This window comes from Pongo abelii, chromosome 13 (assembly GCF_028885655.2).
Source record: "Pongo abelii isolate AG06213 chromosome 13, NHGRI_mPonAbe1-v2.0_pri, whole genome shotgun sequence".
Classification (NCBI taxonomy): domain Eukaryota; kingdom Metazoa; phylum Chordata; class Mammalia; order Primates; family Hominidae; genus Pongo; species Pongo abelii.
Window position 1 is genome coordinate 117,098,977 of NC_071998.2, and position 13,923 is coordinate 117,112,899.

General features: G+C 38.7%; 1 protein-coding gene across 6 annotated transcripts in view; it reads left to right on the top strand.

Annotated features, from left to right (window-relative positions):
- Positions 1-13,923, top strand: part of PBX3 (PBX homeobox 3) — a 223,142-nt gene that overhangs the window by 50,987 nt on the left and 158,232 nt on the right. Inside the window, exon 2 of one of the 6 annotated variants that reach the window (XM_054520627.2) lies at positions 9,975-10,083. The exons of the other annotated variants lie outside the window; for them this stretch is intronic. Within the exon in view, the coding sequence (XP_054376602.1) occupies positions 9,990-10,083 (94 nt within the window). The 5' untranslated portion in view covers positions 9,975-9,989. The remainder of the gene's footprint in view (positions 1-9,974; positions 10,084-13,923) is intronic. 6 annotated transcript variants of the gene reach the window in all.

The window sequence follows — 13,923 nt, forward strand, 5'->3', positions numbered from 1 at the left end:
TGGGATATTTACTAACTGAACATTTTAATGTGTAAGTTGTATTCTTTCTTTTACTTAAAGGTTTTAGGAGGAACACTAATCTGAGCACTTGGAATTAATTTTTTTTTTTTTTTTTCTGAGACAGAGTTTCCTTCTTGTGGCCTGAGCTGGAGTGCAATGGCATGACCTCAGCTCACTGAAACCTCTACCTCCAGGTTCAAGCGATTCTCCTACCTCAGCCTCTCAAGTAACTGGGATTACAGGCGCCTGCCACCATGCTTGGCTAATTTTTGTATTTTTAGTAGAGACGGGGTTTCACCATGTTGGCCAGGCTGATCTTGAACTCCTGACCTCAGGTGATCCTCCCTCCTTGGCCCCCCAAAGTGTTGGGATTACAGGCATGAGCCACCACGCTTGGCCTGGAATTAATTTTTATTTGAAGTTATTCTGTATCTCCAGTGTTGGCATACGCTAGACATTCAGTGAATATTTGTTGATTTAACTCTGTAGCTCCTTCTATTATGAACTACATAAAATGCATTTGTGTATATTAACATTAGATTAATATGAACAATGAAATACCTTGCATATCCTTTTGATTTTGAAGTACTTCTCTGCTTTCATCCTGCCATATTTTTTTCCGGGCTTCAGGCTGCCGAATTAGGCTGCCTTGTCTTCAGCAAAATTCCATTGGTGTATCTGTCTACATAAGATACAGCACCATTTATTCTGGCATAGGAAAAATTTTTGTGTCATTCTTGTATTTTTCTTGCCTACAACTCTAGCTCCTTTTATTTTATGGAGCTTTGGGAATGACTGAGTAAATATTTCCTTCAAAAATTAGCATATGATTTCCAAGTATTTTGATATATTTGTTACCATAAATTTTTCCATTATTAACCGAAGACCATAAAATTACAAACACCTTTTCACATAAGAAAATGCTGTTCCTGATAAAGGTTTTTTGCAGAAATTCCTCTCCCTTCTCTCATAATAAAATTAGTGATGTATGTTATTGTCTGATATGTTTTTTCACATTCCATCTTTTTGTATTTGAAACTGGTAAATTCTCCAGCATTTCCCCTCATAGCTTGCATGTGTTCTTCGCCTAGTTTTGTAAAAAGATTTTTTCCTCTTAAATGTTTATATGAACATATACACACACACACACACACACACACACATATTCTTAACTTTCTGAATCATTTATAAGTTGCAGACTTGGTGTGGTTAAAACTAAAAACTCCAGTGTATATTTCATTTTTTTGAGGTTAAGAAAATTTATTTTTGGCTAGGTGTGGTTGCTCATGCCTGTAATCCCAGCACTTTGGGAGGCTGAGGCAGGAGGATCACTTGAGCCTGGGTGAGTCCTGGTTGTGCCACTGCACTCAGCCTAGGTAACAAGAATGAAATACTATCTCAACAACAACAATAACAGCAAAATTTATTTTTATTCCTAATTTTATAATAATTTTGCATTTCAACTTTTATTTTAGATTCAGGGGATACACGTGCAGGTTTGTGACACAGGTATATTGCGTGATGCTAAGGTTTGGGGTTGATCTTCTCACCCAGGTAGTGAACATAGTACCTAGTAGGTAGTTTTTCAGCCCTTGTCCCCACCCACCCCTCTCTAGTAGTCCCTAGTGTCTTTTGTTCCCATCTTTATGTTCATGCATATATAATGTTTAGCTTCTACTTGTGAGAACATCAGTGCATTTTTTTTTTTTTTTAAAGACAGGGTCTCATTCTGTTGCCCAGCGTGGAGTTCAGTAGCATGACCATGGCTCACTGCAGCCTCCACCTCCCCAGGCTCAGGTAATTCTCCCACCTCAGCCTCCCAAGTAGCTGAGACTACAAGCACACACCACCAGGCCTAGCTAATTTTCATATTTTTTGTAGAGACAGGGTTTCACCATGTTGCCCAGGCTGGTCTCAAACTCCTGGGTTCAAGCCATCTGCCTGCTTAGGCCTCCCAAAGTGTTGGGATTATAGGCATTAGCAACTGTGCCTGGCCAATACATTTTTTTTGTTTGTTTTTTTGAGACAGAGTCTCTCTCCGTTACCCAGGCTGGGGTGCAGTGGTGCAATCTCAGCTCAGTGCAACCTCCGCCTCCCGGGTTCAAGCAATTCTCCTGCCTCAGCCTCCCGAGTAGCTGGGATTACAGGCGCATGCCACCACACCCGGGTAATTTTTGTACTTTTAGTAGAGACAAGGTTTCCCCATATTGGTCAAACTGGTCTCGAACTCCTGACCTCAGGTGATCTGCCTGCCTCAGCCTTCCAAAGTGCTGGGATTACACGCATGAGCCACAATGCCCAGCTGCATATTTTTTAAAAAGATACAACGATACTCTGTTTTATAACCATAACACAATTATTAAAATCGGGAATTTATTATCTATAGACCTTATTTCAGTGATTTTTCCCACTAATGTCTTTTTGTTTTGTTTTGTTTTTTCAAGTCAGAGTCTTGCTCTATCGCCCAGGCTGCAGTGCAGTGGTACGATCTCCCCTCACTGCAAACTGCCTCAGGTGATCCTCCCTCCCACCTCAGCTTCCTGAGTAGCTAGGATTATAGGCACAGGCCACCATGCCTGGCTAATTTTTGTATTTTTAGTAGAGATGGGGTTTCACCATGTTGGCTAGGCCGGTCTTGAACTCCTGACCTCAAGTGATCCATCTGCCTCAGCCTCCCAAATTGCTGGGATTACAGGCATGAGCCACCGTGCCCAGCCCCCACTGATGTCTTTTATAAGAAAAGTAAAAGTAAAAAAAAAACTATTTTCTAGGATTCAAAGTATGAACATGAACTACATTTAGTTTTTATGCCACTTTTGTCTCCTTTACCTTGGAACAATTCCTTAACCTCTTTGTCATAAAACATTGGCATAAAAAAATGGGCCATTTATTTTTTAGAATATGCTTTCAATCCAGGATTTTCTGATGTTTTCTTATAATTAAATTGAAGTTATACTGTTTTGGCAGGAATATCACAAGAATGATGCTTTGTCCTCAGTCATTAGATCAAGAGGCATATGATGTCACTTTGTCATATTACTAGTCATACTAACTTTGATCACTCCTCTCAAGTTTATTTTTTACACGTTTATTGAAGTGTAATAGACATACAATAAACTGTACTCATCTACCTCTAGTTTTTAATATAACTGATGAGTAAAGTTAATGACCTTAGAGTGTAGTCTTATGAACTCTCTGTTTGAATTACCAGAACCTTATGAAATGTCAGGGCCATGTGCTAGCCTGGTTTGCCAGCAAAGTCAGTGTAGACTCTACGTGTCATAAGAGGTGAATAACTGGTGTAAAAGAAGAACAGGCTTTCTGACTTTGGGGTCTTTATCTAGTCTGAGTGTTGAACATCTTTGTTGTGATTTTATAGCTTCTTCATCTCTTGCTACATTTGCTGTCATGAGTTTTCATGTCAGTAGCCTACTCTCAGATCAGTCTTGGGGATAACAAAAGTTATTAGAAATGGTGAAGACTAAATAGGTTATAGACTATATATAGGTAATCAGTGGTAGGGTTTATAAATATAGAGTTTATTCTGTGTTAGATAGCTAAGAGTTATAAAGATTCTTAGGTCTATGCATTTCTTGAGAAAATTCATAAAGGAATTTCAAAGTTGGAAGAAATCTTAAGTGTCACAATCCAGAGCTTTTCAAGGTGTATGAGGTATTGAGCCTCTTAGCTCTCTGGGCGGCTGGGCTCATCCTGGGATGGCTAAGCCCTTGTGCTGGTCACCTGTGGCTGCAAGCATTCTTGTCTGTTTATCATAGTGTGCTGTACAAAACCATTTTCTGGGGACACTGTGACATGAAGGGATTATAAGGAGACTGTCTTTGTCCAGCAACCCATTTCATGTTAAAATCTCCTTCTGTCCCATCTCTGCTAAATGATGATTTAGTGTAGCCATTTATTCAACAAATATTTGATAGAAATTATGTGCCAGGCACTGTGCTAGACTTAAGGAAAAGAGCAATAAAGAAGACAGTGGGCGTGGTGGCTCATGTCTGTAATACCAGCACTTTGAGAGGCCGAGGCAGGTGGATCACCTGAGGTCAGGAGTTCGAGACCAGCCTGGAGCCTAGCCAACATGGTGAAACCCCATCTTTACTAAAAATGCAAAAAATTAGCTGGGTGGGGTGGTGGGCACCTGTAATCCCAGCTACTCGGGTGACTGAGGCAGGAAAATCGCTTGAACCCGGGAGACAGAGTTTGCCGTGAGCTGAGATCATGCCATTTCACTCCAGCCTGGGTGACAAGAGCAAGGCTCTGTCTTAAAAAAAAAAAAGAAGAAGAAGAAAAAGAGGAAGAAGACAGATAAGCTTCTTATTGAGCTTTTATATTTTGTTGGGGAACATAGACAAAATCCAAGTATATCAACAGACTGATGAAGGAGATATTAAGTGAGGCCACTTTAGATGGATTGTTAAAAGAAAATATTTTTTTGAGGCGGTGTCATTTCACTGAGACTGGTAGATGAGAAGGAGCAGGCTTAAAAAAAAAAAAACTGGGAGAAGAGCATTCCAGGAAGAGGGACTGCCAATTGCACAGGCCTGGCTGTGGTAAGGATTTGTTGGACTTGAGGAACAGAGTGGATGCCTTTGTGATTAGAGTGTAGTGTGTGAGGGGAGGAATAGTATGAGATGAGGTTGGGCAGATGAACAGGAGCCATGTGATGCAGGGGGTTCTGGGCAGAGTGAGGAATTTGGATTTTGTTCCATGCAGTGGGAAGCGTGTGAAGGGTTTTTAACAGGGGAGGCACATAGGCTCATTTTTTAAAAAGATGATTTTGGCTTTTGAATGAATGGATTTTAGGAGGCCAAAAAATGAAAACAATGTGCCACTTGAAGGCTATGGTAGTCCCAGTGAGAGATGATGGTGGCCCAGACTAGATTGATAGCAGTAAAGACGGAGAGAAATGGATGGATTAATGAGATGTTTAGCAACAGAACTTGGAGATGGAACTTGGAAATATGGTTGCTTGGAAGGAAGGAGTCAAGAATGAATCTTGGAGAATTCTGGCATGAACACTTGGTTAAATGATGGTGCCTTTCCCTGAAATAGAAAGTACAGTGGGAATAATAGGTTTTGGGGTGGGAGAGGGAGAAATGATGAATTCTATTTTGAGCATGTTAAGTTTGGATTGCCTGTGGTTCGTTAATTTATTCAAGAAATATTTCTTAAGGTTTTGTGGTATGCCAGGCACTATTCTATACCCATAGGAATGAAGGAAACAGATAAAAGTTCTTATCCTAATAGAGCTTAGCTTGCAATGGGAGAAATGTAATAAGCCAAATAAGTTTTTATTTCTATATATCTATGTATCTATGTATCCATCTCTGTATCTGTGTAAATGTATGATAACTTCTTGGAGAAAAACAAGGAAGTGTCAGAGAGGTGGTGTTGAAATTTTAAAATATTTGATAGGTGACTAGAGACCAGCCTTACTTGAGAAGATGACTTTTGATCTCATATCTGAAGAAAATGAAATAGGCATGCATATATCCAGGGAAAGGGCATTTCAGGCAGAAGGAAGAGCAAATGTAAAGGTTCTGTGGTGGAAGCATGCTTGTGAAGTTAGAGGAACAGTGAAGAGACTAGGTGGCTGGAGCGGAGGGAGGGGGAGTAGGAGGAAATGGGTATTGTCTTAGTCTGTTTGTGCTACTGTAAAAAAAATCTGAGACCGGGTAATTTATAAAGAGTAAATTTCTTTTTCACAGTTCTGGAGGATGGGAGGTTCACGATCAAGATGCTGCCAGGTTCGGTGTCTGGTCAGGGCCAGGCTTCTGCTTCCAAGATGGCACCTTGCATGCTGTCTATTCACATGGTGGAAAGGCAAAAAGGGGGCCTAGCTTGCTTTCTGCAGGCCTCTTATAAGAGCACTAAACCATTTGTGATGGCAGAGCCTGTGTGGCCTCATCACCTTCCAAAGCCTGTTAATACTATTGCTTTGTGGATTAGGTTTCAGTATGAATTCTGGAGAGGGCACATGTGTTCAAATCATGGCAGTCATATGGGGGGAAATTGCAGATCATATTAAGCTCAGTGTCTCATAAGTTACTGTGAGCATTTTGACTTTTATTTAGAATGAGATGAGCATTCATGTAGCATTCAAGTAAAGATGTCAGGTTGATAGTTGGACACAGATTTGGAGTGCAGAAGAGATTGCTGTGCAGCAAATAATCCCCAAATCTAAGACCACCCATGGACATGGATGAGATCGCTCACAGAAAGTTTTGAATAATTTGAGAGGAGAAGATATAAGACAGACTCCTAGGGGACACCATAAACCTTTAAGTTATTAGAAATGGATTGCTAGTTTAATCAGTGGGGTAAACACATTTTAAGAAAGAAATATTAGCTGGGCACAGTGGCCCATGACTGTAATCCCAGTACTTTGGGAGGCTGAGGCGGAGAGATCACTTGAGGCCAGGAGTTTGAGACCAGCCTGACCAACATGGCGAAACCTCATCTCTAGTAAAAAATACAAAAATTAGTTGGGTGTGGTGGCATGTGCCTGTAGTCCTAGCTACTTGAGAGGCTGAGGCAGGAGAATCACTTGAACCCGGGAGGCGGAGGTTGCAGTGAGCTAAGTGAGTTGAGATTGCACCACTGCATTCCATGCTGGGTGACAGAGTAAAACTCTGACTCAAAAAAGAAAAAAAAAGAAAGAAATATTAACAGAAGGAGTGGTACAACGTAGAATAGGAGGCTGTAGAAACTGATGTAGTTAGCTTTCCTAACAGGAAGGAAACAAGTGTTGAGCATGAGCACTCTGGTAGAGGTTGGGACACTTGGTAAGGGCTCTGAAGTCAGATTGTGATTTGACTCTCAACCCTTAATACTTACAAGTGGCATAATCTGGGTAAGATTCCTAACTCCTCTAACTTGTCTAAATTCACATTTCTAATCTAAAAGGCTAGTATGTTACCTACCTCATAGGGCTGTTGAGTAAATTTATATATCAGTATCTGGTTAGCCCTTAATAGATACTCTAGATTATTATTGTTAGAAATATGTTTTTTTTATTGTAGGTAAGTGGTAGTTCATCAAACTTCTCTTATTAAATATCCTTCAAGACCAGTGCTGTACTTGCCAGCCTAGTTTTTATTACTTTGGTTTCTCATGCACCTTGACGTCAGGAAAGGAATAAAGTTTCCTGGGCAGGATATATCAGTGTTTATGTTATCAAAAAGAGACATCTCTTTATAAATCAATACATTTTAACTCTAGTGTATACATCAGTTTTTAATTAATTGAGTTATTAAGTCTCTGTGAAATTTTGCTAATCTTTGGGTGAATGAATTAAGTCCACTTTTCATGTAGATAGATAGATAAACAGATAGATTGGATCATCTAGATTGATTGATAGACAGATAAAGTCCAGATAGGGATAAAGTCTACTTTCTAGACCTTCAAGACAAACCAGGAGATTCTGGATGGTGGCAAAAATCACTACATATATACAATTGTTAAAAATTAAAAAGTTTTCCTAAGGAATGGTCTATGTGGTTTTTTGTTGGTTTATGATTATATCATTTTTCTAGTATAAAACAGGATGTATAGTATGAAAAATGTGGGACTGACAGCATCTAAAAAATTATTACTTGACAGAATCCAAACTGATACCCTTATTTTTCTTTCCGATACTTTAAAGTTAGAGTTGATTCTCATTACTTATAGTAATTATATTTCATAAAGTCTCTGTAAGGCTGAGTGCAGTGGCCCACCCCTGTAATCCCAACACGTTGGAAGGCTGAGGTGTGAGGATCACTTGAGCCTAGGAATTTGAGACCACCCTGGGGACTCTTTCTCTACAAAAAATTTAAAAAATTAGCCAGGTGTAGTGGCATGCATTGGTGGTCCTAGCTAGGCAATAGGCTGAGATAGGAGACTCACTTGAGCCTGGCAGGTCAGGGCTTCAGTGAGTTATGATCATGCTACTGCACTCCAGCCTGGGCTATAGAGTGAGACCCAATCTCAAAATAAAATAAAAAATACAGTCACTGTAAACACTAATTCAGTGTTTACAATGGAGTATTGTTTCTAGAAGAAATACAGGGTTAGGTTCCTGTGAGTCTCTGGTCACAATTTTTGTCAACCAATCATACATGACCTTGTTTTGTGTGTTTCTGTTTAAACACATCTTATTTAATATATTGTTGATTCATTAACATTGAACTCTCAGCCAACAGCACTGTAACTCATGTCTTAATGAAGTTAGTGTCTAACACATATTTTCTTTGTGGCACATCGCAGCCTTCTTGTACTTAGGAACACTAGACAGCAATTACCGCTGTTCTTGAGTGCCATTTTAAACAGGGAAATCACCAACAAAAAGCACAAAATTACAAAAAACCTGGTACTAAATAGACTGCAAGAAGGATACCTGTTAACCATATAAGAGCTGAAACAAGAAAGCTGAATGTCATTTTGTTCAACTTCAGCTGGGAATGTGGATGTTGGGCAACTCAAATTTTTCACTGTTCCTTGCATATGTGTGATTGCAGATGACTGCAAAAGTGCCCTGAGGGTTGATTTTGGGGTTACAAATAAATTTTAGTGAGTAGGCAAATTTGCAAATATAGAGTGACTTTATTTTATTCTTGGGAAGAAATCTTTTTTCTTTTTTGGGGAGATGTGATAAGATGAACATTTGATTAGTTATTGTAACATTATTTTCCATCTCAATGCTGATTTTTTTTTTTTGGCCAAATAATCCTAAGGCTCCAGGTATTACCTTTGTAATCATTTGGTTATTTTTATAATTCAAATGCAGTTGTACTTCTGAGGATAGTCTAAGTTCTTTAAAAGTCTAAAGACAATAACCATCTCAATTAAACAGAAAACATGGAAAAAGCAAACTGTAAAACTTAGAAGGCAAAATGGAATATCTGTGACCTCAGGGTGGGCGAAAGATTTCTTAAACAATATAAAAATCACAATCATAAAGGAAATGTTCAGCTGTATTAAAATTAAGAATTTCTGATCAATGTAAACCATAAGGAAGAAATGAAAGTACAAGCCATGACTGGAAGAAGACACTGCAATATAGATCACTGGTCAGGATGTTTAAAGAATTCCTATAAATTATTATGAAAAAGGCAACCTGGTAGAAAAATGAACAAAAAACTTGAATGGGAAAGAAAAGAAAATTGAATGGTTATTTTACCAAACATGAAGTCTAAATAATACAGTAAGTTCTGTTGTAATGCTGTTTTGAAAATGTGAGGATTGTTCCAACATGATGATTGGTATATTAGGGAATAGTTTGGGCACAATGTGAATTTTGTGTGATTTTGTCCTTAAGAAACACTAGGTGAATGCAGAAAACTGCACTCAGCTGAACTGAGCCACATAGGAATATACAAAGTGCACACATCTCAAACATCTATTAGCTACCTGAAGTAGTCGATAATGTTCTACTAAGTCACCCCTCCCTACTCTTTTATAAAAATTTCTGTTTTCTCAGTATTTGTTTCTCAAAGCAAGCACTCTATTCTAACTTATTATGACTCAGGTTAATATTTTATAATTCTCAAGGGCTTACAATTTAAAGATAATTTTCTTCAAAAGAATGTATTTAATGATGTAACATTAACCTTCTGGAGCAGGAATGAGAGTGTGTGTGTGTGTGTGTGTGTGTGTGTGTGTGTGTGTGGTGGAGCAGTGGGTGAGAAGCTTTTTATTGTACCTAGAAAACCATACATGTATGCGTCTGTTCCCTATGAGGTCTGTCTTTTTACAGAATTTCATTCTGACTCTCCATGATTTCCACTTCTAAATGTCTTCTTGTGTTGAGTGGAACTTTTTGGCTAGTTTTCAGTGATTTCAGACTCTAGTGGACTTGTGGACATTTTTATCTGTGTAGTTACCCAGCATCTTTTGATTATTTGTCCTATATTGAGGAAAATCTTACCATTGATTCTATATCCCCTTGCTAGAAGACAATTTCTTTGTGTTCTTTGCAGCCAGAGCTCAGGCATATGACACAGAGCCAGCCAATCAGATGCAGTCACCTGAGTTTGGAAGAAAGAAGAGTGAAGAAGGTGGTGCTGTGTGGAATCTGTCCTGATGAAGGTGGAAGAACTGGCAGAGAGATAGGCTTTTGGGGGTGGCAAATGGTAGAAATCTTAGCTATAGCATTCTCTGCTCCCAAGATGCGAGGTGTGGTATCTGTGCCCAGTGGCAGTCTTCCATGAGGATTTGGTTATTATTCCAGGTTACATAGACTTCAGGCACTCCTGGGGATCCTGTAAGCTCCCTAATATCTTTTCTAAACTTCTCTTCTGCTAAAGGTAGCTAGCGTAGCTCCCATCTCTTCATGGTTCCTTAGCCTCTTTCTTTAAATCCATATTTAGAAGGCAAACATGAGATCCAAATCTCAGTTGGCTAACGAAGGAAGGCGTGTCCAATAGCTTCTCCGTTAGCCTTTAAAATATGTATGTTTTATGAATTATTGTTAGCATATGGAAAATCAGTGTCTTAGCTTGGGCAGCTGTAACAATATACCATAGACTGGGTGGCTTAAATAATAAACGTTTGTTTCTCATAGTTCTGAAGGCAGGGAAGTGCAGGATCAGGCTGTGATATGGTTTGGCTCTGTGTCCCTACCCAAATCTCACCTTGAATTGTAATAATCTCCATGTGTCAAGGGCAGGACCAGGTGGAGATAATTGAATCACGGGGGTGGTTTCCCCATACTGTTCTCATGATAGCGAATGGGTTCTCATGAAATCCGATGGTTTTATAAGGGGTTTCCCCCTTCGCTTGGCTGTCATTCTCTCTCTTGCTTCCCTGTGAAGAGGTTCCTTCTGCCATAATTGTAAGTTTCCTGAGGCCTCCCCAGCCACATGGAACTGTGAGTCAATTAAACCTCTTTTCTTTATAAATTACCCAGTCTTGGGTATTTCTTCATAACAGCATGAGAACGGACTAATACAGGCTGCCTACAGATTTAGTGTATGGTGAGTGTTCATTTTCTCGTTTGCAGATGTCTACCTTCTTGCTGTGTCCTTACATGGTGGAGAGAGAGATAATCTTTCTCGTGTCTCTTTTTTTAGACATTTAGATGAATTTCATCATGGGGGCTCTGTCCTCATGACCTGTTTATCTCCTGCTGTGGTCTGAATGTTTGTGTCCCCTGCAAATTCATATGTTGAAACCTCATCACCATTGTGGTAGTATTAAGGGGTGGGATCTTTGGGTGGTGATTAGGTTATGAGGGCTTCACCCTCATGAATGATATTAACGCCCTTGTAAAATAGGCCCAAGGGAACTTACTTGTCCTTTCTGCCTTGTGAACACGCAGCAAGAAGGCACCATTTATGAAGTAGATTGAGCTTTCGCCAGATACTTAATCCACAGGTGCCTTGATCTTGGGCTTCCTAGTTTCCAGAACTGTGAACGATAAATTTGCGTTGTCCACAAAGTACCCAGCCTAACTTATTTTAACAGCCTAAACATACCAAGACACCTCCCAAAGGCCCTGCCTCTAAATATCATATTGGGAATTAGTGCTTCAGTATATGAATGGGGGGGCACAAATATTTCCTCCATAGCAATTAGTGAATAGTAAAACCAACAGCCATGTACTCACACTCAGCTCTATCAAATATATGCATTTAACCATATTTTCTTCATATTTTTAACAGGCGTTAGATATTATGGATGTAGTCTGCTTATTTGGATATTTTAATTGACTGGATTTGCTTTGTTTCTTTTCCATTTACAGATTTAAGAGTTTAACATTCTGTTACTTTAATTGATATCAGCATGCATTTTTACTAAGACTGGAAATCTCTTTATTGATCAATACAGGGACCTGAGCGTTTTCAGTTTCCCCTCCTGCTCCTGTTTTATGCCTTTGTGTAGGTTACGAATGCAGTCATGTGTCACTTAATGGCAGGGTTACATTTTGAGAAACTCATCATCAGGCAATTTTGTCATTGTGCAAACATCATAGAGTGTACTTACACAAGCTTAAATGATATAGCCTTCTGTACATCTAGGCTATATGGGATAGCTCATTATTATTCCTAGGCTACAAGCCCATACAGCATGTTATGTGCTGAATACTATAGGTAATTTTAACACAGTGGTATTTGTGTATGTAAACATAGAAAAGGTAGAGTAACAATATGGTGTAAAAGATAAAAAATGGTATGTCTGTATAGGGCACTTACCATGAATGGAGCTTGTAGGACTGAAAGTTGCTCAGTGAGTGAGTGGTGAGTGAATGTTTAGGCCTAGGACATTAGTGCATACTACTGTACACTTTGTATATGATGTACACTTAGACTATACTAAATTTATAAAAATATTTTTATTTCTTCAATAAGTTACCCTTAGCTTACTATAACCTTTTTACTGTATAAACTTTAATTTTTAACTTTTTGACTTTTGTAATAACACTTAGCTTAAAACACATTGTACAGCTTTACAGAAATATTTTTTCTTTTTTTCTTTACACCATAGAGCATTCAGATTTTTTTAATATCCGTATTCTATAAGCTTTTTATTAATTTTTTTTACTTTTTAATTTTTTTTTGTTAAAAACCAAGCCAGACACACATTGGCATAGGCCAATGTGTAAGTAGGGTGATGATCATCAAAATATCAGTAGGTGATAGGAATTTTTTAGCTCCTTTATAATCTTATGAAACCATCATTGTATATGTGGCCCATGGTTGACCAAAACATCATTATGCAGTGTATAACAATAATGCAAACCCCAACTGTAGTCATTTAAACGCATCAAGGTATCTTTTATGTCATATAACAAGACACCCAGAGGATTACAATTTGATTCAGTAACTCATTAATGTTGGAACCATTGTGTTTGCAATCCTTCTGGCCAATGAGAGCCCTTCAGGCTGTTGTCTGTGTCTTTTTGACATGTCACCATTATTCTTTGAGCAGTTCCTTATATTCTGGTATGATAAGATGTTCCCAGCTTATCTTGTCTTTGCCTTGTACTAGCCCTGGAATCAACCATTTCTTTAAGTATACTTGGTTCCTTTTAGTGGATAATGACATTGAGAAAACAAGATTTGAGTGCAAGATATGCTCATTGCTATTAGGTATCACTGCTTCTGAATCTACTCAATGAAAAGATCTAGAGAAATACATACATAAACATGTATGTCGGCTGGGTGCAGTGGCTCACGCTTGTAATCCGAAAACTTTGGGAGGCCAAAATGGGCGGATCACCTGAGATCAGGAGTTCAAGACCAGCCTGGCCAACATGGTGAAACCCTGTATCTACTAAAAATAAAAAATTAGCCGGGCATGGTGGGCACCTGTAGTCCCAGCTACTTGGGAGGCTGAGGCAGGCGAATTGCTTGAACCCGGGAGGCAGAGGTTGCAGTGAGCCGAGATGGCACCACTGCACTCCAGCCTGGGCAACAGAGTGAGACTCCCATCTCAAAAAAAAAAAAAAAAAAAAAAAAAACCAAACCGAACAGAAAAACAACAAACCCGCATATGTATGTAGTATACACACACATACGGAAACACATTTAAATCTATACCTTTTTATCTACCTTGAAAACCATGAATCCATCTTAACATTACAAAGTTCATTCTGATTTTCTCCTGTTTCATATTTGTACTGCAGTAGTCCTGCCTTACCTGTGTTTTCACTTTCCATTATTTCGGTTACCTATGGTCAATGGCAGTCTGAAAACATTAAGATATATTGGACACAGAGAGAGAGATCACGAATTCATATAACTTTTATTACAGTATATTGTTATAATTATTTTATTTTGTTATTAGTGTTGTTAATCTCTTACTGTGCCTAATTTATAAATTAGCCCTTGTCATAGATTATGTATATATAGGAAAAAAACATAGGATAATAAGGGTTCAGTACTATATGCAGTTTCAGGCATCCTCTGGGAGGTTTTTTTGTTTGTT